General features: G+C 38.0%; 1 protein-coding gene across 5 annotated transcripts in view; it reads left to right on the forward strand.

Annotated features, from left to right (window-relative positions):
- Positions 1-26,305, forward strand: part of WDR19 (WD repeat domain 19) — a 111,659-nt gene that overhangs the window by 41,525 nt on the left and 43,829 nt on the right. For all 5 annotated transcript variants that reach the window (XR_008524139.2, XM_024246284.3, XM_063723801.1 and 2 more), the window contains 10 exons: positions 2,589-2,738; positions 5,913-6,060; positions 6,190-6,394; positions 9,485-9,644; positions 9,857-9,967; positions 12,477-12,586; positions 18,096-18,153; positions 22,070-22,210; positions 22,292-22,374; positions 23,183-23,266. Coding sequence is in view for 4 of the 5 variants with exons in the window: in XM_024246284.3 (XP_024102052.2) it covers positions 2,589-2,738; positions 5,913-6,060; positions 6,190-6,394; positions 9,485-9,644; positions 9,857-9,967; positions 12,477-12,586; positions 18,096-18,153; positions 22,070-22,210; positions 22,292-22,374; positions 23,183-23,266 (1,250 nt within the window). In the remaining variant the exon portion in view is untranslated. The remainder of the gene's footprint in view (positions 1-2,588; positions 2,739-5,912; positions 6,061-6,189; positions 6,395-9,484; positions 9,645-9,856; positions 9,968-12,476; positions 12,587-18,095; positions 18,154-22,069; positions 22,211-22,291; positions 22,375-23,182; positions 23,267-26,305) is intronic.

The following is a 26,305-nucleotide window of genomic DNA, read 5'->3' on the forward strand; positions in this document are numbered from 1 at the left end:
TTGCAAATATTTTCTTCCAGCACACAGATTGTATTTTTATTCTCTTAACAGTGTCTTTCAAAGAGAAGATTTTTTTTAATGTTTACAAAGTCTAGTTTATAAATTTATTTTTTCATGGATCATGCTTTTGGTGTCGTAGCTAAGAAATCTTTGCCTAACCCAACATCACAAAATTTTTTCCTATGTTTTCTTCTAGAAATTTTATAGTTTTATGTTTTACATTTAGGTCCCTGATACTTTGAGTTAAATTTTGTTTATGCCATGAGGTATAGATCACTTTTTGCAAATGATATCCAGTTGTTCCAGCACCATTGTTTGAAAAGATTATCCTTCTCTATCTTGCCCTGAATAGAAGTCCAAAATGTTATCTTTTTTTAAATTTTAATTAAACTTTCTGTTTTGAGATCCTTGTAAAATTCACATGCAGTTGTAAGAAACAATGCAGAGAGAAGTCCTAGGTACCCCTTTACCTAGTTTCCCGCAGTGGTAACATTATAGTAATCACAACCAGGATATTGACATTAGTACAGTCAACATACAGAACAATTCTGTTACCACAAGGATCCCTCATGTTGCTGTTTTATAGCCACTTCCCTCTTGCTGCCACCCCATTCTTAACCCCTGGAACAAATAACTTGTTCTCCATTTCCATAATTTTGCCATTTCAATAATGTATAAATGGAATCAAACAGTATGCAATATTTTGAGATTGGCTTTTTTTTCACTCAGTCTTCTCTGGAGATTCATCTAAGTTGTGTGTATCCATAGTTTCTTCCATTTTGTTATTGAGTTGTATTCCATGGTATGGATGTACTAGTTTGTTTAACATTCATTCGCCCATTGAAGGGCATATGGATTGACAGCCAAGTGGAGTTTCTTTTTGAGGTTATGAAATGTTTTAATATTGATTGTGATGAAGTATTGCACAACTCTGTGAATATACAAAAAACCATGGAGTTGTATACTTTAAGAGGGTGAATTTTATAGTATGTAAATTGTATCAATAAAGCTATTAAAAATAAGAATAAAAGTACAGTCCTCTTTGTTTTTCATTTTTTGTTTTTGTTTTTGTTTTGAGATGGAGTCTCGCTCTGTTGCCCAGGCTGGAGTGCAGTGGCGTGATCTCAGCACACTGCAACCTCCACCTCCTGGGTTCAAGTGGTTCTCCTGCCTCAGCCTCCTGAGTAGCTGGGATTACAGGCACGCGCCACCACGCCCAGCAAATTTTTGTATTTTTAGTAGAAACGGAGTTTCACCATGTTGGTCAGGCTGGTCTGGAACTCCTGACCTCGTGATCCACCCACTTTGGCCTCCCAACGTGCTGGGATTACAGGCATGAGCCACCACGCCTGGCCAAACACAAGCATCTTTAAAACAGGAAAAAGAATCAGTTGAACATATCTGTCTCTATTTCAGGCTTCCATTGATCTGTGTATCTGTTCATCTGTTCTTCCACCAATACTACGCAGTCCTGATTACTATAGCTATAAAAAGAAAGCCTTAAAATTGGGTAGACTAATTTCCCACTTTATTTTCAAAATTGTTTTAGCTCTTCTAGTTTATCAGTCTATAAATTTTAGAATAATTGTGTGTATATCTACAAAAAAATCTTGTTGAGGTTTCTTTTATTAGAATGATATTAAACCTTTATATCAGATGGGAATAATTAACATGTTAATTTCCCATCCATGAACACAGTGTACCTCTCCATTTAGTTAAATCTTTTGTGTCTTTCATTAGTGTTTTGTAATTTTCAGCATACAGGTCCTGGGCATGTTATGTTTAAGTTTATACCCAAGTATCTCATTTTTTTGAGTAATTGTAAATGGTATTGCATTTTTTATTTTGGTCTGTACATGTTCATTGCTAATATACATTCAGTTGATTCTATCAGGTGGATTTTTTATCTTAAAATTGATTTTCTAATTTATTGATTAGTAGCAAAAAAATTAAAATAATGTATTTAAAAGTTACTCCTATATAATAGGGGTATTTCTAGCAAGTAAGAATTCTAAAAATCAATTATGCTTTAATATCACTAAGAATATTAGAATTAATAGACTGTTTAATCACAGGTACATTCCCATTTTATTTTTATTTTTATTTTTTATTTTTTATTTTTTTGAGTCAGAGTCTTGCTCTGTTACCCAGGCTAGAGTGCAATGGTGCGATCTCGGCTCGCTGCAACCTCTGCCTCCTGGGTTCAAGCAATTCTCCTGCCTCAGCCTCCCAAGTAGCTGGGATTACAGGCGCCCGCAACCATGCCCAGCTAATTTTTGTATTTTTAGTAGAGACGGGGTTTCACCATATTGGCCAGGCTGGTCTCGAATTCCTTACCTCGTGATCCGCTCATCTTGGCCTCCCAAAGTGCTGGGATTACAGGCGAGAGCCACTGCGCCAGCTTTTCCCATTGTATTTATTTTCGTGAGTCTGTACCTTTCATATATACTAAATATTATTCTTAGACACTTCATCAAAAACATGACATTTTTCTCTTAAAATTAGAATGTATGTTTAATTTAAATGTTGAAAGTATTTCCTTGACTACCTTTTATATTTTCATGGCTGGATTTTTTTTTTTTTTTTAGACTGGTGTCGTTCAGTATTTCTACATTGAAGACTGGCAATTTGTTAATGATTATCGACATCCTGTCAGTGTGAAAAAGATTTTTCCCGACCCAAATGGGACCAGATTAGTTTTCATTGATGAAAAAAGTGATGGATTTGTTTACTGTCCAGTAAGTCTAGAACATTTTTAAATGTTTATTTTTTGAAATGCAATATTTTAAAGCCTATCTCATGTAAAATTTTCTATTAATTAGTGCCAAGGATTGTAGTTCTTTGCTGTCATCTTCATAATGTCATGTTTATGATAGATTTCTCATTACTGTATCAAGAAAACTTTTTCCATTATTCTGTAATTTTTCATAGTGGCCATCCCAGAAAGATTTTTAATGGGAAAAATAGTTATTATATCCTATACCACTTTCAACCTTATCGTATACTTACTGCACAATACAATAATTACAGTGTATCTGCCTGTACATGACTTTTCTCTCCCGATAGGCAGTGAGCTTATCTGTCCCTTCTGCCCACCTCAGTTGATTTTCCTCTTTCCTTAAAGATCCTGAGCACAAGGAACAGGTATTTCTGTATTAGATGAATAAAAATGGATGAACCCATTTTAAAAATCAGTCACTCATCTTTTTAAACATCCTTAACTTTTTTAAAAATAGATTTAGAAAAAAGGAGATGTGCCTTTTCATTAGTTAACTATAATTGGATTTTTCATTTACTTTTTAATATCCTGTTAATGGTTTACTATGTTTTCGGTCAAATTCATATAAGCTACAGCTGCTTGTGGACCCATCCTTAATACTGTTTCCAGGTGCCTAGGTCTCACTGTGGTGTCCCCTCAATGTAAACAGCCTGCTCCTCACTGCTACACTTCGCTTGATACAAAGACTTACTTCCTCCCCATGCCCGCCCCTTCTTCCTTTCCTTTCCTTCCTTTCCCTTCCTCTTCCCTTTCCCTTCCCTTCCTTTCCTTCTCTTCTTTCTTTTCTTTCTTTATTTGACAAACATAACAAATTTCCACAGATGTACCTGGATTATATATGCCAAATTCCTAATCTGCTAGTTCTTACTCAATGCATTCCTCTCCCAATTGCAAAGCAAATGAGGAAGGATGACATAAATGAAGATAAACCTCGAGTTTCCACTTAATACAGAAATTCCACCTTGTATAGGTTTCCTTTCTATAACAGGGAACTAATTAGAGCTGCCTTGAATTTCCCGTGTGGGTTCACCACAGTTAGAAACTGTGGCTTAGACAGAATATACAAGAGAGTAGGAGGGTAAATCAGGTGTCTGTCAGGAGTTAAATTCAGAAATAGGGTGTAGCTGCTAGGAAAAGGGTAAGGAGTAAGATCAGCCTTAAACAAGGTGATTTCCTTCATTTTTACTTTCTCCATTTACAGTTCTCTTTTTCTTGATAATTTCTGTTAAAGAGCTCTCACTTTGATTGGATTTCCAGTTTTTCTGTCTGTCTAAGATGGAGACAGTTCTAGTACCTACTTTATAGGGTTGTTAAATGAAAAGTAAATAGGATGATGCATGTAAGCTTTTAGTACAGTGTTAGCCACATAATAAGCACTCAACAAATGGTTACCTTTTTTAAAAACAGTTCAGCCACTAGTCCAGTGGCACTGATGTGCTCATCTATACAAAGTGAGAATCAGTATAACATAGTGATTAGAAGCAGAGACTCAGGAGCCAGACTGCCTGGGTTCAAATACTGGCTCGTCAACCTACTAGCTCTGTGACTTTGGACAGATTTCTCTGTACTTTAGTTTCTTCATCTGTAAAATGGGAATAATAATAGTATCTGTCTTCTAGAGTATAAAGTTAGAATTAAATGAAGTAATTAGTACAATATCTTGTAAGTAGCACGGTTCAATGCAAATATAATGTGAACCAAATATGTAATTAAAAATTTTCTATTAGCTACATTTTTAAAAAGATAAAAAACAAACAGGTGAAATTAATTTTAATATATTTAATTTAATCCTTGAGGAATCACCACACTGTCTTCCACAATGGTTAAACGAATTTATATTCCCATTAATAGTGTAAAAGCGTTCCTCTTTCTCCTCAGCCTTGCCAGCATCTATTGTTTCTTGACTTAATAATCGTGATTCTGACTGGTGTGCAATGGTATCTCAATATTATCATTTCAATGTGTAATTGAATATAAAAAAAAGTAAGGAGATATTTTACCATCTTTTTTTCATGCGGACTTTCTGAGTGTGTAGTTTACACTTAAACATATCTCAATTTGGACTTGGCACATTTCAGTGCTTAATAAGTACGTCTGGCCACATGTAGATGTTATAATAGCAACTACTATATTAAATAACACAGCTTTGTAGTATTAATTATTATTTGCAGGAATTTTATATTTCATTCTTATTTTGAGAATAGGAGGAGACAGATATTTTTCAGTTCCCTATTCAGGATATATATAAGCCTACCTGCCTGAGTTCACAGGACTTATATGGACCGATTTTTGTAAATAGCTTATTTAGTATAATATTACAGTCAGCCCACCCTATCTGTGGGTTCCTCATCTACAGATTCAACCAACTGTGGATCAAAAATATTCAGGGGAAAAATGGATGGTTTTGTCTATGCTAAACCTGTGCAGAAAACTTTTCTTGTCTGTATTCCCAATACAGTATGACAACTATTTACATAGCATTTATATTGTATTAGGTATTACAAGTAGAGATGATTTAAAGTATAAGGGAGGGTGTACATAGGTTATACACATATTACACCATTTTATTCAGGGATTTGGGCATCTGTGTGGGTTTTGCTATCCGTGGGAGATCCTGGAACAAATCCCTCATGGATGTTGAGGGATGATTGTGTATTTATATTTGTTGACATGCATTTTAGAGAAGTCTTTTGAAATAAAGCATCCCTAGTGTAATTTACTTCAATCATGTGAATTAATTTTTTTCTTAATACCCAGTGTTATCAAATACTCAGTATTATTGAAAAATTTCTAAACACAAGTACAAGTGTGTTTGTAGTTTAAATTTCTGTCATCTTGAGCAGATTTAATTTTTTTTCCTTAATCCGAAGCTTTGTGTCTAGACTTGTGGGTTCTCCCACAAATTTGCCAGATTTTAGATCAAACCTTGGATTTTCCAAATAACTATAGTTTTCTCAAGCCAGACCTAGGATAGGAATGGAAAAAGAATCTTTCCTGTTGTTGTTGGAGTGATGTTAGGTTGAATATGACTCAGTAAGCTAAGCCAGCTAAGGCTGCAAACAGGCTTCTACCATGGCAAATGATAATGATTTAAGTACAGACTTGGGGCAAATCTGTAAATTTTATTTTGTAGGTTAATGACGCTACTTATGAGATTCCAGATTTTTCACCAACCGTTAAAGGTGTTCTTTGGGAAAACTGGCCAATGGATAAAGGTGTATTTATTGCTTATGATGATGATAAGGTGTACACTTATGTCTTTCACAAGGACACTATACAAGGTACTAAACCCCTTTTGTGTATATTCGCTGACAAATGAATTTCCCATTGCAGTAAAATTAAAACATTCCTTTCTGATGTTTGTGCTGAGTATTAGCTTTCGGCATTGCAATGTCTGTTTTATAATGTAGGAGCCAAGGTTATTTTGGCTGGTAGCACCAAAGTTCCTTTTGCTCATAAACCTTTGCTGCTATATAATGGAGAGTTGACCTGCCAAACACAGAGTGGAAAAGTAAACAACATCTACCTTAGCACCCATGGCTTTCTCAGCAACTTAAAAGATACGGGGCCTGATGAACTGAGACTAATGCTGGCACAGAATTTAATGCTAAAAAGGTAGGCTTTCAAACAATTATTTTGGAACTTCTCATTTGCTTTTGTGATTTTAAAGGTCAAATCCTATAATTATTTTATCTTATTTTATTGCTTTATTCTTTCTCCTTGCAAGAATTTTTTTTTATTTTTTGTAAACGTAGAAGTACAAGTGCAATTGTGCTACATAGATATAGTGCATATGGTAAAGTCTGGGCTTTTAATGTACCCATCACCAGAATAGTGAACACTGTACCCAGTGGGTAGTATTTTATCCCTCAACCAGTTCTGTCTCACCGTCCCGCCTTTTGGAGTTTCCAGTATCTATTATTCCACCTGTATGTCCATGTGTACCCATTGTTTACCTCCCACTTCTAAGTGAGAACATGCAGTTTTTGACTTTGGGGCATTTCACTTAGGATAATGACCTCGAATTCCATCCATACTGCTGCAAAAGACATGATTTCATTTTTTTTTAATGGCTGAGTAGTATTCCATGGTGTGTATCTATATATACACACCACTTTTTAAAATCCAGTCATCTGTTGATGGACACTTAAGTTGATTCCATGACTTTGCTATTGTGAATAGTGTAGCAGTAAACATGAGCGCAGGTGTCTTTTTGATAAAATGTCAAATCCTATTCAATAGATGGAGATAACAGCACTTCCTTTGTTCATTTCACAGCGATATTGTGAGGCTCAGATAAGATAGCTGTTTTTATTATGAGTACTTTATTACAAGAAAAGCCCTTAAGAACAAAACGGTTTCTAAGCTTCCAAAGAGCCCAGTTATTGGGAAATCCTAATAAACCTAATTATTTCAACAATATCTTGATTTCATCATAACGAAGTTTGATTTTGCTTTGCTTATAATTTCCTTTTCCTGTTTTTTTCTCTTATCTCCTAGAGCCACCGTGAATTCCTTTGATGTTCTAATTCTTCCGAGCCTCTCTTAAATGTTGCTGTTTATTGGGGTCTCATGAGTTTCCTTCTCTTCTTACTCTAATTATTCTTCCTGAGTGAATCTCCTCTGCTTAACGTGGCTCAACATACCACCCATATGAAGCTGACTCTAAAGTCTGTGTCTTTATCTTAACCTGTACTTACAACTTCCTTCCGTCATATGTACTTGGAAGTCCATGAGCTCTTCAAACTTGCTCTTTCTAAAACTAAACTCATCAATTTCCACAGACCCCTATTTTCCCTCACTCTAATCACACATGCACAGGCCTTAACACATACATACACCAGCTCCTTTCCTCCTCCTGTGTTCCCTCGTCTTTACCCAGGCCCTCACTTGGAATAATGTGTAATGTAACTAACCACTTCCTAACTGTTCTGTCTGCCAATAGCCTTGTAATGATCTCATCTATTCTCCACACACTTTTGAAAATGTGATTTGATCCTCTTATTTCCCTGCTCAAGATCCTTCGTGACTTTCTATTGCCTTTACAAACAAATCCAAATTCCTGGGGGATCTCCATGACCTACTAGGCACTTCATGATTTAACACCAGCTCAACTGTCTCCACTCAACTCCCTCTCTGTTCCACTGGCTGCTGAAATTGCATATATTTCATGATTCTTCCTGGAATGCCCTTTCCCTGTCTCTGAATGTAGTAACCCCTCTTTCTTTACCCATCAGTGATTAGCGGAGCCATCTCCTGCTCCAGGAAGCCTTCACCGACTTCCTCACCACCACAGGAAGTCCTGCCTGGGGTCTTTCTGATGTGTTGACTCAGAGCCAGGATGCAGTATACACAGTGGTGAAGAGCATGACACCACTTACCTCTGTGTGCCTTGGGCTAGTCTTTTAACATCTCTAAGCCTCACTTTCCTAATCTATAAAGGAGAAATAATAATAATACTTAGTGGGTAGGGTTATTAGGGTCAGAGAATTTACGCAAAAGACTTAGCACAAAGAATTCCCTATTATAAGTACTCAGTTACCTCTGTCAAAATATGCTATAGTCATTTGTTTCCTTGTCTGTCTCTTCCACCTTCCCCAGTAGTGACTGCCTTAAGGACAGCAACTGTGGTTGATTTTTGTATCATGTTTCCAAGCACATAACAGGAGTTCAGTAAATGTGTGTTGGATGAAAAAATGGATAGGTGAATAGATATATGGATGAATGAATAGATAGATGGATGTAATATAGTCACTCATGTAGCGGTTCCACAAAAAGTTTAATTGGCATTTATGTTCATGTTTTAAACCAGAGGTCAGAAAACCTTTTCTGTTAAGGTCCAAATGGTAAACATTTCAAGCTTTACGGGCCATAGGGTCTCTATCGCAGCTACTCAGGCTGGCTGTTGTAGCAGGAAAGTGGCCACAGACAATCCATTAAAGAGTGGGCTGGGCCGGGTGCAGTGGCTCACACCTGTAATCCCAGCACTTTAGGAGGCTGAGGCGGGCGGATCACAAGGTCAGCAGATCGAGACCATCCTGGCTAACACAGTGAAACCCCATCTCTACTAAAAATGCAAAAAATTAGCCAGGCGTGTTGGTATGTGCCTGTAGTCCCAGCTACTCGGGAGGCTGAGGCAGGAGAATAACTTGAACCCAGGAGGCCGAGGTTACAGTTAGGTGAGATCGCGCCACTGCACTCCACCCTGGGCAACAGAGCGAGACTCCATCTTCAAAAAAAAAGAGTGAGCTGATGAGTGACTTTGTTCCACTCAAGCTGTATTTTCAAAACAGCAGCTGACTAGATTTGGCCCATGAGCCATAGTTTGCTGACCCCTGTTTTAAACTTCTAAATTTATAGGAATAGAATACTAATTTTATTAGACTTATGTGAGAACAAAAATAATATTCATCTATGTGTGAAATAAAAAGAAATAAATGAATAGGATTAGTTTAGTTGTTAATTGAGTAGGCTGATTACAGAGTAGATTCAGATTAATAAAAGAAATTCAGGGAAAAACATTTATCTGCACAAAAAAGGAAGAAAGCTTAAGTGTTTTTTCATTACTTGTAAATAACAATTACAGGTTAAGAAATGTTTTAGACAGTTTATCTGGGGCACACTATTAGATGACACGTAGTCTGAAAATTGCCTAACATGTGGCAAGTGGAGCGTTCTGATTAAGCTTATGTGCTTACATCCCAGGTTTTCTGATGCTTGGGAAATGTGCAGGATTCTGAATGATGAGGCTGCCTGGAATGAGTTGGCCAGAGCTTGTCTACATCACTTGGAAGTGGAGTTTGCAATCCGTGTTTATCGGAGAATTGGAAATGTTGGCATAGTGATGTCCTTGGAACAAATAAAGGTAAACAGCATGTTACAGAATTATCAAGTTAAGATTTAAATGCTATTTTAAGTTAAATGCAGTCTAAATTTTTTTGCATTTAATCTTACCTAACTCTTAAACGAGTGAATCGATAGAACATTACCACTTCCTACTGATCAAAGTCCTTAAAAAAAAAAAAAAAAAGTTAAACTCTTGCATTTTTTTCTCATCAAAATTGCTCTTATTTGTAGGGAATAGAGGACTACAATCTTTTGGCAGGACACCTTGCCATGTTTACCAACGATTATAACCTGGCTCAGGACCTGTACCTTGCATCCAGCTGTCCTATTGCTGCCCTGGAGGTATGGCAGCAAATAAGAATGGAAATTGTGTAAGAGGTATCCAGTGGGGAAATGGGGAAAAAAAAAAAATGGGGCCGGGTGCAGTGGCTCACGTCTTTAATCCCAGCACTTTGGGAGACCGAGGTGGATGGATCACCTGAGGTCAGAAGTTTGAGACCAGCCTGACCAATATGATGAAACCTCATCTCAACTAAAAATACAAAAATTAGCCAGACGTGGTGGCATGTGCCTGTAATCCCAGCTACTCAGGAGGCTGAGACAGGAGAACTGCTTGAACCTGGGAGGGGGAGGTTGTAGTGAGCTTGTAATCCCAGCTAGTTGGAGGCTGGGGCAGAAGAATTGCTTGAACCTAGGAGGCGGAGATTGCAGTGAGCCAAGATTGTACCACTGCACTCCAGCCTGGGTGATAGAGCGAGACTCCGTCTCAAAAAAAAAAAGGGAAAGAACATAAGAACATGCAAAGGAGGATCACCCCTTCTATATAATTAAAATTTCTCAGCACAGAGACTATATGCCTTCCCCCTCCTAAAATTCAAACATGTCAGTTTAAGAACCCCTGAGTACTCAGTAATTATAATGTTAATCATTAAAATTATAATTCAAAAATGTTTATTCTGCATTTTATGGAGGTATAAAATGCATGGTATTATAACATTACTAATTGAAATCTAAATGTGTCCAAAAAGAACAGATAGTGTAAATTACAAAAACATATACCAGGAAAAACATCACCATATATTGAGTGCTTATGTGGGCCAGGCACTTTTCTAAGCACTTGACATGTATTAATTCATTTAACCCTCCCAACAATCCTATGAGATAGGATTGGTTTTTTCTCTATTTTCCAGATGGGAAAACCGAGGCACATTTATCCTTATTGTGTAAAATTCTATGTTGTGTATTAAGAGGTGAGCTAAGGACTAGAGTACCATCACTGGTTTCCCAGAGGTGAGCATTGCAGGAGAGGGCCTAGAGCAGGATGAAGGGCCTGGTTAGTTCAAGGGCAGGGAAGAAGGGAAACGTGGCAATATAGACGAGCAATGAGGAGCACAGACTTCACAGTCAGACATGTCTGGGTTCAAATTCCAGCTCTGTGTAAGCTTGGACATGTTATTTAACCTTTCTGAGCCCTAGATCCTATTTCTTTAAAGTAGGAAGAATAATATCTAACCCACAGGATTTTTGTAAAGATTTAAAAATGAGAACGAGGTCTTTTAGCACAGTGCCTGATCAATAGTAAAGACACATCATTAGCTATTGTAATCATTAATATTATTTCACCTAAAACTGGCATTTCTACCACTATATAAAAGAGGTTGTTTTGGGAGCATTTGTTATTAATTTTACAACTTTCCTCTTACAAATCATTCTATAGCAAATTTTCATTTTTAAATTTTAAGTGAACTAAATTAACTTTGTTTTAAGAAAAATTTAGGTAATTTTACAGTATCATTTAAGATAATTGGGACACCCTGAGAAGTTTTCAAAACTTGGATTAGTACTCACTGAAATAGGAATATGGCTGTGATGACTGAGGGGAAAGATGTCATCTCAACTCTTCAGCATTTGACTGTGGGCACTTGTCATGTGCTGCTAGACTTGGAAAGGATTTGAGGTAATGGACTGATAATGGAGAGGGGTGATTACTCTTTAACCTCACTTTGAAAGCTGATGAGTTAACCAGGTGAAGAGTTCAGAGGCAGAGCCCTACTGCCCAGTTCTGTCATGTACCAGCTGTGTAACCTTATATACAGAGGAGCCTCTCTTTGCCTCAGTTTCTGGATCTCTAAAATGGATACAAGAAAGTATTAATACATTGCAAAAGGGTAGTCATGAAAGATAAATAAGCTAATCCCCTAGAACAGTATCTGGCAGATAATAACACTTGAAAAATGTTAGCTATTATTATTTAGGAAGTATGAATAAAGTGAGGAATGAACTTTAAAAGATTATTTAATGATGAGTTTATATTTAGAATTATGTACCAGGCAGAGAAAAAAGACCACAGGAACTAGGAAGAAAGATATATTTACATTTTAGTTACGTTTGGTATTACTGGTGTTGTGATAGAGCTTCAGATTTTCTAAGAAAAACACACCAATTCCTATAGCAAAGTGTTCTCAACTTTTTAAAATCACTACCTTCTAAAAATAAAAATTAACTTTAATTTAATGGATTACATTAATTTAATTTGATTACTCCCTGCTGAGAAAAATTAAATACTAAGGACTAAGATTTTGTTAGATAAGACTGAGTTTTGGAGGGCCACAAACCATTATAATAGCTAAGATTTTTTTGCCCCTCCAAGAATCAATTTTTGCCTCCTTCAGGGCTCTATCAAGACCCTATTGAGAATGCATACTATAGTAATATATTATCATTGTAAAGATCAAGTTTCATTATTTAAACAAAAAGATTTTGTAATTAGTTTTATTAAAACTAGCTCTTGGTGGTAACTTTGCAAAATAATTTTGCTCATTTGAAATTAAGGTCTTTCTCTTCTGAACAGATGAGAAGGGATTTACAGCATTGGGACAGTGCTCTACAACTGGCAAAGCATTTGGCCCCAGACCAGATACCTTTTATATCAAAAGAATATGCTGTTCAGCTTGAATTCGCGTAAGTCTTTGTTTTTATACATTTCAGTCAGTAGCTAATGACTGCAAATATCTTCAGTTCAAAACTTCCATTAATGATAAGGCCCTCCGTTGATTTAATAATTTTTTTAGAGAAAAAATACTATATTAATTATATATCTGAAAAATGTTTTTTCTAACAATGTCTTATCCATGCATTATCCACTTTAAGTTTTCAGCATCAAAATCTAAGTCTGGATCTAAGCTGTTTTTGCATTTAGAATCTAAATGTTATTATTATTATTATTTTTAATAGAGACAGGATCTCTCTGTGTTACCCAGGCTGGAGTGCTGTGGTATGATCATAGCTAACTGTAGCCTTGAAATCCTGTGCTCAAGTGATCCTCCCATCTCAGCCTCCTGAGTAGCTGGGACTATAGGCATGCACCACAAGGCCTGGCTAATTTTTAATTTTTTTTTAATTTTTAGAGAGACAGGGTCTCACCGTCTTGACCAGGCTGGTCTCCTGGGCTCAAGTGATCCTCCCAACTCAGCCTCCCAAAGTGCTAGGGTTATAAGTGTGAGCCACTACGCCCAGCCTCAATATTATTTTTAATCACATGTGGCCATCAACAACTATGCATAGCATCACACTGCTTTTCCTAACTTATGTTCATGGTTCTGACCTCCTTTAACACTTTGAGGATTTGCTCTGTGATTTCAAACCATAGTGAAAAACACCAAGGTTTGGTCTACGTTTTCTATTTGCTTAGAATTATAGTTTTTTCTAACAAAAGTAGACAAATGGGACTTAATTAAACTAAAAAGCTTCTGCACAGCAAAAGAAACAATCAACAGAGCAAACAGACAACCAACAGAATGGGAAAAAATATTTGAAAACTATGCATCCAGCAACAAGCAAATATCCAGAATCTGCAAGGAACTCAAACAACTCAACAAGAAAAAAACAAATAACCTCATTAAAAAGTGAGCAAAGGACATAAATAGACATTTTTCAAAAGAAGACATATAAGCAGCCAACAAAAATATGAAAAAATGCTCAGTAGCATTAATCATCAGAAAAATGCAAATTAAAACCACAATGAAATACCGTCTTATACCAGTCAGAATAGCTATTATTAAAAAGTCTAAAAATAACAGATGTTGGTAACAATGTAAAGAAAAAGGAATGCTTATATACTGTTGATAGGAATGTAAATTAGTAGAACCTTTATGGAAAACAGTATGGAGATTTCTCAAAGAACTAAAACTAGAACTACCATTCGACCCAGTAATACCACTACTGAGTGTATACCCAAAGGGAAAGAAATCATTATATCAAAAAGATACCTGCACTCATATGTTTATTGCAACACTATTCATAATAGCAAAGGTAAGGAATCAACCTAAGTGTCCCATCAGTGGAGCACTGGAGAAAGAAAATGTGGTATACACACACACACACACACACACACACACACACACACACACACACACACACACACACACACACACACACACACACACACACACACACACACACACACACACACACACACACACACACACACACACACACACACACACACACACACAGTCACCATAGAATACTACTCAGCCATAAAACAAGGATAAATTGTGTCTTTTGCAGCAACGTGGATGGAACTGGAGGCCAAAGGGAAGTAACTCAGAAAGTCAAATACTGCATGTTCTCACTCATAAGTGGGAGCTTAGCCATGGGCACACAAGGACATACAGAGAGGAGTAATAGACACTGGAGACTCCAAAAGGTGGGAGGGTGGATGAGGGTTGAAAAATTACCCGGGTACACTTAAAGTCCAGACTTCACCACTACCCAATGCAAAGACCTGCACTTGTACCTCACAGATACATACATTTTTTTAACGAAATGATATTTTTAATTACAGTTTTTCTTTCTTGAGTTGAACATGTATGAAAATTAGACAATTGCTGTTGCAATTCAAGCCAAAAACTCTTCCCAGGAGGATATTGAGTGCTTGAGTAATAGTCCTTTATGATGCATGAATAGGAGTCACAAATCTCTCTTGCCTTTGGAAATTCCATAATCTATTCTGAGAAATTTAGAATTTTCTAGTGATCTTAATTGCTAGACCCTCTTAATTGTCAATAGTCTTAATTGACAGACTATACGTTTTTATTGCAGTGTTGCATCGAAGTGTAATTTTAGAGTCATTTAGGATCCAGTTTTAAGTTAAAATTCAGCCATGGTTGGTGCTACCAATGCAAATATCTGCAGAGAAAATAAATGAATAATTTATTTGCAAATATAATTTTGCACTTGTATGTGTAATGACAACCAATTTCTTTTGACATTTATTATGATACATTCCAACATTCAAAAATATTAAAATATAGAAAAAGATTAGTCTTTAAACAAAGAAAGTATAGTTCTAACATTAGATTTTTTCTAAAAACATTTTTACATAGTTCTACTTTACTGTCATAGAGACTTTGGATTCATTGAGAATACTGACACATAAATTCGTGTTGTAGGAGTTATTCTGTCAAAAAGTACTCTTTGGACCAGGTACGGTGGCTCATGCCTGTAATCCTAACACTTTCAGAGGCCCAAGGGAGGAAGACTGCTTGAGCTCAGGAGTTTGAGACCAGCCTTGGCAACATAATGAGAACTTGTCTCTACAAAGAAAAAGAAAAAAAGCTAGCCAGGCCTGGGGTGACATGACTGTAGTCCCAGCTGCTAGAGAGGCTGAGGTGGGAGGATCACTTGAGCCCAGAAGGTTGAGGCTGCTGTGAGCTGTGATCACGCCACTACCCACCAGCCTAGGCAGTGGAACAAGACCCTGTCTCAAAAAAAGAAGTACTCTTTCATTTCTAACCATGATATCTTATTTCAAATTTTCTATTCTACAGATTGAAAACATTATAGAGATTTTCTTCTTAACCAATCTTGATTTAAGTTTGCCACATTTCTGTTCCTTATAAATGCCTATACCAAAAAGTGATGTTGGAATCTTAGTACATAACACAAGAGACAGCGCCCCATTGCCCTGGCCCTCCACCTGCATCCTAAGGATGACTGAGTCCTAGAATGTAAAACTTCTGTGCTAAGAAGGAAAGATGATCCACCAAGTCCTGTCAGAGTACAGACACCCCAGTAAGCCCTCGGACCATCCAGAAGACTTCGATTTTCACTTCCTTCAGGAAAATTGAAGTTTTGTAACAAATTCTCAAACTTGTCTCATTATGGTCAGATGAACTGAGTTCAATTGAAAGCCTCTGTGTTGTTGTTTCTAACCCTTTCTGCTCATCACTTGACCATGAAGCCACCGATTCTCAAAGCTTTCACTGATATTTGTATGCAGATCTTCAGACCCTAATGTACACACACCCTAGCCCCCAATAGTCTGAAGGAATTTCCTTGTGATAATAGGAACTAACCTAGGAATAGTTCATTGTCATCAAATACCTGAGTAGCCACCAGCTATGACTTTGACACCTAAGACCCTAGGCCTGTGTTCAATTTCAACAGTCTGTTTCATTATGCATCCAAGACCTTGATTAGGTCAAAGCAGGGCCAGTCTATCGGGTCTGGGTGAGATTTAACTTACTAAAGTCTGGGATTAAACTAATGAGTTAGTTCCATATGAGAGCTTCAAAATAAAATAATAAATAATCCAGTGAGCTAAAAATAACATAAAAATAAAGTGAGAGTTCCAAAGTATTAATTTAGCTTGTCCAAGGAAAATCTTAGGCTCCTGTGGGAGGAACTGTCAACTCAATTGATTATATCAGCGGAGCTAGGGATATCTCCTGAGAATGTCTCCTCCCTATTCTCAGGAAAAATCCCTAGCTTGGTTGATGTCATCAGGTCCACATTGGTAATTTCCACTTAGGAACATTGCTGACTATGGAGTCCTAGGCTGACCAAAAGAAAGTTCTCAACTGCAGAACAGCTTCTTTTCCAAAAATGTCCTTGTACATTAATAGATGAGGAAAGTGAATGAGGCTTAGAGAGGTTTAGTAACTTGCCTAAGCTGATAAAGTAGTGATAAGGTAGATCTCAAATCATGCCATTTCAGAGCTGATTAGTTTATCCTGGAGAAGATGGTTTCTTAGAGGATGATGGATCTCAAAAAGTATGTTAGGCAAATCACTGATTCATTCTATCTCAAACAATGAAAATAAATTGAAATAATAAAAGTCTTCTGTATATGCAGATCCATGTTAGCATCAGTCATGGGAAGAGAATATTATTATTGTTTTTTTTTTTTTTTTTTTGAGATGGAGTCTCACTCTGTCACCCAGGCTGGAGTACAGTGGTGCAATTTCAGCTCACTGCAAACTCTGCCTCCCAGGTTCAAGCAATTCTCCTGCCTTAGCCTCCCGAGTAGCTGGGATTACAGGCGCATGCCACCACACCCAGCTAATTTTTGTATTTTTAGTAGAGACAGGGTTTCACCATGTTGGTCAAGCTGTTCTTGAACTCCTGACCTCATGATCCATGTGCCTTGGCCTCCCAAAGTGCTAGGATTACAGGTGTGAGCCACTGTGCCTGGCCCGGGAATATTATTTATATCATGTATATTAATACTTTTTCTTGGTGTAAGAACCAGAGCCCTCAGTACTGTAATCTCCAATGTATTCCTCCACTCCTACCCTTTAATAAATTGACAGCCTTCCAGATTCCCTCAATATATATTCCTGTAAATATTGGGCCTTTGGTAAAAAAAAAAAAAAAAAGTTTTATGGTCACATGATTGTTATTTAGTGCCCCAAAGGAAATAATTAACCAAAAGTAGCCAATAAAATTAATGTAGCTTCTTATCAGAAAAAATAGCTAATACCTGCTAGGCTTAATACTTAGGTGATGGGTTGATAGGTACAGCAAACCACCATGGCACATGTTTACCTATGTAACAAACCTGCACATCCTGCACGTGTACCCCGGAATTAAAAAAAAAATTAATATAGCTCCTCAAAATGCCTAGCATACCACACAGTAAGTACCTTATAGTATAGCATAACCTAGCTTAATAATTACTTTTAAAATAGCAACATAATGACAGACTGCACTTTGAAAGAATGCATCTGTAGTGTTCCACATCTTTTGTGAGCTTAAGCAACTCAGTGACAAAGATTATCTTTTAAATCTGGTATTTGTAAATTGGTCTACTACTCCCCATTGGTGGCTGATGCCTGTAATCCCAGCACTTTGGGAGGCCGAGGTGGTGGATCATTTGAGCCCAGGAGTTCAAGACCAGCCTTGGCAACATAGTGAGACCTTGTCTCTACAAAAAATTCTTTTAAAAATTTTCGAGGCATGGTGGCGCATGCCTATAGTCTCAACTACTCAGGAGGCTGAGGCTGGAAGATCACTTGAGCCAGTGAGGTCAGGGCTACAGTAAGTTGTGATTGTGCCACTGCACTCCAGCCTGGGCAACAGAGTGAGACCCTGTCTCTTAAAAAAAAAAAAAAAAAAAAAAAAAGGAAAAAGTATATGTAAATAAAATTCTAAAATATATATTAAAATTGACTCATTTTTTTTTCAGGGGTGATTATGTAAATGCTTTGGCTCATTATGAGAAAGGAATAACAGGTGATAATAAGGTAACCTTGGATAAAGATAAGATATGCCTAATTATCTCTGGGTTTGTTTTCAGTTTCATTTTTAAAAATCATGGTCTTATTTGTATTGTATTTAATATCTAGCAGGTGAGCCTTTTCTTTGGTTTACTAACAACCTTGCAAGGAAATAGTTAAATCATTTTAAAACACTTCAAGCTCTTAAAATCTGACGATGACGATATTTTTATCAGTCTGATAAGTTTTACATTCTTAATATAAGTCTAATTAAAGTTGGAAATACGATTTTTATCCTTTCTTACTTATAGGCTATGATTTTCATAAGGTTTTTCCTTTTGCTCTTTTTAAAAGTTTCAGTAGGCCGGGCGCGGTGGCTCACACCTGTAATCCTAGCACTTTGAGAGGCCAAGGCGGGCAGATCACAAGGTCAGGAGTTCAAGACCAACCTGGCCAATATGGTGAAACCCCGTCTCTACTAAAAAAAAAAATACAAAAATTTAGCCAGGTGTGGTGGCGCATGCCTGTAGTCCCAGCTACTTGGGAGGCTGAGGCAGAAGAATCGCTTGAACCTGGAAGGAGGAGGTTGCAGTGAGCCAAGATCATGCCACTGCACTCCAGCCTGGGTGACAGAGCGAGACTCCATCTCAAAAAAAAAAAAGAAAAAATCAGTTTCAGTAACCATTTTGAAAGTGAATTCCCAATCCATAAAACTTCATTCTGCCATTTCTTTCTCATACTGTATCTTTTAAGATGACCCTGAAGAGCATGACCCACTATGCCACCTCTTTTTCCCATCCCAGAATTCTAGCTTAAAAAGCTAAGATTTATAATAATAATTGCTGTTTTTAAGTTAGGTGATGTCTTGTAAAGATTGAAAATCTTTTGACTTTCTGTTTTATATATAGCATTTTTATTACAAAAGTAATGCAACCTCATGATAGCTAATTTGAAAAATCATCAAAATGTGTTAACATGAAAAGTGATTCCAGGCCAGCCTGGCCAATGTGACAAAACCCCATCTCTACTAGAAATAGAAAAATTAGCCGGCCATGATGACGGGTGCCTATAATCCCAGCTACTTGGGAGGCTGAGGCAGGGAGAATCGCTTGAACCCAGAAGGCGGAGGTTGCAGTGAGCTGAGATCACAGCATTGCACCCCAACCTGGGCAACAGAGTGAGACTATATCTCAAAAAAAAAAAAAGAAAAAAAAAGTGGGTCCAGGGCCGGACATGGTGGCTCACGCTGGTAACCCCAGCACTTTGGGAGGCCGAGGCCAGTGGATCACTTTAGGTCAGGAGACCAGTCTGGCCAACATGGTTAAACCCTGTCTCTACTAAAAATACAAAATTAGCCAGATGTGGTGGCACACGCCTGTAATCCCAGCTACTCCAGTAGCTGAGGCAGGAGAATCACTTGAATCGGGAAGCAGAGGTTGTAGTGAGCTGAGATCGCACCGTTGCACTCCAGCCTGGGCGACAAGAGGGAAACTCTGTCTCAAAAAAAAAAAAGAAAGAAAAGTGAGTCCAATATTCTCTCCTCCATGCACACCCCTTAATGGTAACTACTGTTAATGATTTTATATATTTTCATCCAGAAGTTCTTCTAAGCATACTTGTAATATAGATTTTTTTTTTTTTACCAAAAATGAAATCATTCATTTCCATTCACTCAGCAAAGATCATTGAGTATTCACTCTGTGCAAAGCAGCATTTTGCTTTCTTCATGGCCTTTCCAAATCAATACATATGAATCTGTCTTAATCTTTTTATTTTTGAGACAGGGTCTCATTCTGTTGCCCAAGCTGGAGTGCAGTGGAAGGATCATAGCTCACTGCAGCCTCAACTCCTGGGCTCAAGTGATCCTCCTGCTCCACCCTCCTATTAGCTGGGACTACTGGTACATGCTACCATACCCAGATAATTTTTTATTTTTATTTTTGTAATAAAATTAAAAATTTTTATTTTTATTTTTATTTTTTTTTCACTCTGTCTCCCAGTCTGGAATGTAGTGGCATAATCGTAGTTTACTGAAGCTTCAAACTCCTGACCTCAAGCCATCCTCCCGCCTTAGCCTCCCTAAGCACTAGGATTACAGGCATGAGCCACCATATCCAGCCAGTCTTAATCTTTTAAGAGCTTCTAATATTCCATTGTTTGGATATACTATAATTTTTTTTATCCACTACCTTATTGAAGTATAGTTGTGGGGTTTTTTTCTGTCATCAAAAATACTGCAGGCCAGACACGATGGCTCATGCTAGTAATAACCAGCACTTTGGGAGGGCAAGGTGGGAGGAATGCTTGACACCAGTAGTTCAAGACCAGCCTGGACAACAAAGCAAGACCCCCATCTCTACAAATTTATTTGTTTATTTTTCTTTTGGAGACAGTCTTTCGCTGTGTCGCCCAGGCTGGAGTGCAGTGGTGCGATCCTGGCTCACTGCAACCTTTACCTCCTGGGTTCAAGCGATTCTTGTACCTCAGCCTCCCGAATAGCTGCATTACAGGCATGTGCCACCACGATTGGCTAATTTTTGTATTTTTGGTAGAGACAGGGTTTTGCCATGTTAGCCAGGCTGGTCTTGAACTCCTGGCCTCAAGTGATCCGCCCACCTCGGCCTCCCAAAGTGCTGGGATAACAGGCTTGAGCCACTGCGCCCGGCCCATCTCTACAAATTTAAAAATAAAAAATTAGCTGGGTATGGTAGCATTGCATCACTGCACTCCAGCCTAGGCAATAGAATGAGACCCAGTCTCTTTAAAAAAACAACAACTTTTTAAAATTAAAAAGTAAAAATTAAAAAATTAAATTCATTTTTTAAAATCACTGCAATGAATATTCTACCTAGTACATGTATCTTTGGCTACCTATGATAGTATTTCTGAAGAATATTTTCTTATAAGTCACAAAGTGTACTTTTCATTTTTGACATGGCTAAATTGCTGTTCAAAAGAAATTGTAGTAATTCACACACACTCCATGTATGATAGTGTCCTCTTCATTCTCAGCAAAACTGAATGTTATCAGTTGTTTTATCTCTACCAATTTCATAAGCAAAAAAAGATATTTTATTTTATGTATATTTGATTATTGGTGAAGTTGAGCATGTTTTTATTTATTTATTGGCCAATTGTATTTTGTTTCCACTTGTATTTTTTAATGAATTGTCTGATCATGTCCTTTGCTCATTTATCTCTTAGGTTTTTGACATTTTCTTTGTCTGGCTACATCAATTTTAGTTCATTCTTTATCTGCACCATCAATTACAGTAACCACTAGCCACATGTGTCTACTTAAATTATTTAAAGTTAAATAAAATTTAAAATTCAATTCCTCTGTTGCACCAGCCATATTTCAAATGCCCAGTAGCTACCATATTGGACAGGGCAGACACAGAACATTTCTGTCATCACAGAAAGTTTTACTAGACATGCTGATTTAGATAAAATGTAATCTGACATTACATCTTACTAATAGAGATTAGTTATTTGATAAGTTCTTTAGCTGTCTTTGGTATCTTTAATGAATTTAACAATTACTAAAGAAATGAAGTTTTTATGTTTAATCATGCCTCATAGAGAAATCTTCAATTTGATAAATGGTTTTCTTAATTTTATTCATAGATTTATGCTATATAGCCAGTATATTACTTTTTATATTAAATTTTATACCAAAAAGACATATGAGGGATAGTAAAAATTTGGTCTTAAGCATAAAGTTGATCTAGGCTTTCGCAGAACAAAATATAATTTTGTAATAGCTGGTATTTAAAAAAAAAAAAAGGACTGAAGTGTTATTTTAAAATCATGAGACTTCCCTGAAAAGATAAAAGTAAACCATAACCTTTGGACTCATTTTAGAGTTAAATTCATTGTTCTGTCTTAAACACATCATGTTAAGTTAGAATCTGATTTGTTAGTGTTTGCCTTGTGATTGCAGGAACATGATGAAGCTTGTCTGGCTGGAGTGGCCCAGATGTCCATAAGAACGGGAGACATACGTCGAGGGGTTAACCAAGCCCTCAAGCATCCCAGCAGGGTCCTTAAAAGAGACTGTGGAGCCATATTGGAGAATATGAAGGTCCTCTTTTCTCTGCATCAATATTCATGTGGTCTTTTATACATAATAACTTAGTATTTTAATAATCCTGTCTTATTTTAGCAATTTTCAGAAGCGGCCCAACTGTATGAGAAAGGTCTCTACTATGACAAAGCAGCATCTGTTTACATCCGCTCTAAGAATTGGTAAGAGCTGCCTGCGGTTTGTTTCTGAACAGGATTGGAAATGAATGTGCCTCTGGGGTCTCCCCAGTTGCCTCCTTGCCATGCTTTCTCCCTGTCCATTCTGTTCCCCTATCTAGACCTGCCCTTCATCTCTTTTGTTCTCCTTAGATAAGTTCATATTAATAGTTCTTTTTCCAAAGAATAGCACATTCTTCTGGTTTGGTGTGGAGAAATCCTTAATCAGATAAATTAGTAGGAAAAAACAAAAACCCCGTTGTCCTAAAAGAGTTAATGGACCAACCATTTTCCTACCTTTGGGGGTGGGAGTGGAGTGGGTGTTAGGAGACAAAGCAATTAAATCAGCTTTTACCTATAGGAGCCAAGATTTTTCTTTTTTTTTTTTTTTTTATTCTTTTTTTTTGAGACAGAATCTCTGTTGCTCAGGCTGGAGTGCAGTTGGCACGATCTCAGCTCACTGCCACCTCCACCTCCTGGGTTCTAGCAATTCTCCTGCCTCAGCCTCCTGAGTAGCTGGGATTACAGGCGTGCCGCCACTATGCCTGGCTAATTTTTGAATTTTTTTTTCTAGTAGAGATGGGGTTTCACCATGTTGGCCAGGCTGGTCTTGAACTCCTGACCTCAGGTGGTCTGCCCACCTCAGCCTTCCAAAGTGCTGGGATCACAGGCCACTGCACCCCGCCAGGAGCCAAGATTTTTGAAAGATAGTAATAACTGGTTTTTGAATCCTAAAACCTAACATTTGGTTATAGCAGGCTACTTTTGGAGTGAACATAGTACTCATATTGTTCTCCTGGACCTACCTTTCCAGGGCAAAAGTTGGTGATCTTCTGCCCCACGTTTCTTCTCCTAAGATCCATTTGCAGTATGCCAAAGCCAAGGAAGCAGATGGAAGGTTTGTACACTTTCTCAAATTTATACCAATTTAAAGTAATGTAAGCTTTACAAATTAACCATTGATATTTGCAACCCTGTAAAAAAGGCGAAGCAGAGAAAGACAGAAAACACCTTTATTTACCCCTTGTTGGCCTGAAGTGTCAGACTGTTAAAATCCTCCTGTACCTCATATACCTTAGTGTTTCTTTTATATACTCAAATATAGAATATTATCTCTTTTTATTTGAAGGTTTTATAATGGAAGTTGAAATTTTGATATTATATGGCATGAAAATAAAGTGATTGTTATTTTATTAAGGAGGATTATTATTTTATAAATCACGGATGCAGGGGGAAAGAAAAGTGAAGAAACATGAATTCCACACATACAGCTGCTTGCTTAAGCCACATTTGGCTGCTTGTTTAAGCTTGTTTAAGCTACTTAACTATCCATTGCTTAACTATACATTGTTTAAGCTGCTTAACTATACGTTTTAACTGTATTTAAAAATTTATAACTCTATTGTAATACAGTTAAAATATAGCAATGGATAGTTAATATCCTAAACATACAAAGATCTCCCACTACTTAATATAAGAAACTCAAAGACACTAGTAGAAAAATGGGCTAAAGCCAAGAACACAAGTGCCAGAGGAGGAAACACAATTCTGAAATTGTATTTCATGTAAACATGAAAAGGTTCTACCTCACTAATAGTAATTAAATTAAGGCAACCTGTCATATTTGGAAATATTTATTTTAAACTAATAACCACGTTGTCAAAATGTGCTTATATGTACATAACCGATAGAAATGTAACTTTTGGGCTGGGCGTGCTGGCTCACACCTGGAATCCCTGCACTTTGGGAGGCCAAGGCAAGAGGATCACTTGAGGCCAGGAGTTTGAGGACAGCCTGGGCAACATAGAGAGAGCCTGTCTCTATAACAAGTTTAAAAATAAAAAATTTGGGAGGTGGAACAAGATGGCCAAATAGGAACAGCTCCAGTCTACAGCTCCCAGCGTGAGTGATGCAGAAGACAGGTGATTTCTGCATTTCCAACTGAGGTACCGGGTTCATCTCACTAGGGAGTGCCGGACAGTGGGTGCAGGACAGTGGGTGCAGCGCACCGAGCATGAGCCGAAGCAGGGCGAGGCATCGCCTCACCCAGGAAGCACAAGTGGTCAGGGAATTCCCTTTCCTAGTCAAAGAAAGGGGTGACAGACGGCACCTGGAAAATCGGGTCACTCCCACCCTAATACTGCGCTTTTCCTACGGGCTTATCAAACGGCACACCAGGAGATTATATCCCGCACCTGGCTCGGAAGGTCCTACGCCCACAGAGCCTCACTCATTGCTAGCACAGCAGTCTGAGATCAAACTGCAAGGCAGCAGCAAGGCTGGGGGAGGGGCGCCTGCCAATGCTTAGGCTTCAGTAGGTAACAAAGCTGCCGGGAAGCTCCAACTGGGTGGAGCCCACCACAGCTCAAGGAGGCCTGCCTGCCTGCCTCTGTAGGCTCCACCTCTGGGGGCAGGGCACAGACAAACAAAACACAGCAATAACCTCTGCAGACTTAAATGTCCCTGTCTGACAGCTTTGAAGAGAGTAGTGGTTCTCCCAGCACGCAGCTGGAGATCTGAGAATGGGCAGACTGCCTCCTCAAGTGGGTCCCTGACCCCCGAGTAGCCTAACTGGGAGGCATGCCCCGGTAGGGGCGGACTGACACCTCACACGGCCGGGTACTCCTCTGAGACAAAACTTCCAGAGGAACGATCAGACAGCAGCATTTGTGGTTGACCAATATCCGCTGTTCTGCAGCCACCACTGCTGATACCCAGGCAAACAGGGTCTGGAGTAGACCTCCAGTAAACTCCAACAGACCTGCAGCTGAGGGTCCTGACTCTTAGAAGGAAAACTAACAAACAGAAAGGACATCCACACCAAAAACCCATCTGTACGTCACCATCATCAAAGACCAAAGGTAGATAAAACCACAAAGATGGGGAAAAAACAGAGCAGAAAAACTGGAAACTCTAAAAATCAGAGCACCTCTCCTCCTCCAAAGGAACGCAGCTCCTCACCAGCAATGGAACAAAGCTGGACGGAGAATGACTTTGACAAGTTGAGAGAGGAAGGCTTCAGAAGATCAAACTACTATGAGCTTAAGGAAGAAGTTCAAGCCAATGGCAAAAAAGTTAAAAACTTTGAAAAAAAATTAGATGAACGGATAACTAGAATAACCAATGCAGAGAAGTCCTTAAAGGACCTGAGGGAGCTGAAAACCACGGCACGAGAACTACATGACGGATGCACAAGCCTCAGTAACCGATGCGATCAACTGGAAGAAAAGGTATCAGTGATGGAAGATGAAATGAATGAAATGAAGCGAGAAGGGAAGTTTAGAGAAAAAAGAATAAAAAGAAATGAACGAAGCCTCCAAGAAATATGGGACTATGTGAAAACACCAAATCTACATCTAGTTAGTGTACCTGAAAGTGATGGGGAGAATGGAACCAAGTTGGAAAACACTCTGCAGGATATTATCCAGGAGAACTTCCCCAATCTAGCAAGGCAGGCCAACATTCAGATTCAGGAAATATAGAGAATGCCACAAAGATACTCCTCGAGAAGAGCAACTCCAAGACACATAATTGTCAGATTCACCAAAGCTGAAATGAAGGAAAAAATGTTAAGGACAGCCAGAGAGAAAGGTCGGGTTACCCACAAAGGGAAGCCCATCAGACTAACAGCTGATCTCTTGGCAGAAACTCTACAAGCCAGAAGAGAGTGGGGGCCAATATTCAACATTCTTAAAGAAAAGAATTTTCAACACAGAATTTCATATCCAGCCAAACTAAGCTTCATAAGTGAAGGAGAAATAAAATACTTTACAGACAAGCAAATGCTGAGAGATTTTGTCACCAACAGACCTGCCCTAAAAGAGCTCCTGAAGGAAGCACTAAACATGGAAAGGAAAAACCGGTACCAGGCACTGCAAAAACATGCCAAATTGTAAAGACCATCAAGGCTAGGAAGAAACTGCATCAACTAACAAGC

The sequence above is a fragment of the Pongo abelii genome, chromosome 3 (assembly GCF_028885655.2).
Source record: "Pongo abelii isolate AG06213 chromosome 3, NHGRI_mPonAbe1-v2.0_pri, whole genome shotgun sequence".
NCBI lineage: Eukaryota > Metazoa > Chordata > Mammalia > Primates > Hominidae > Pongo > Pongo abelii.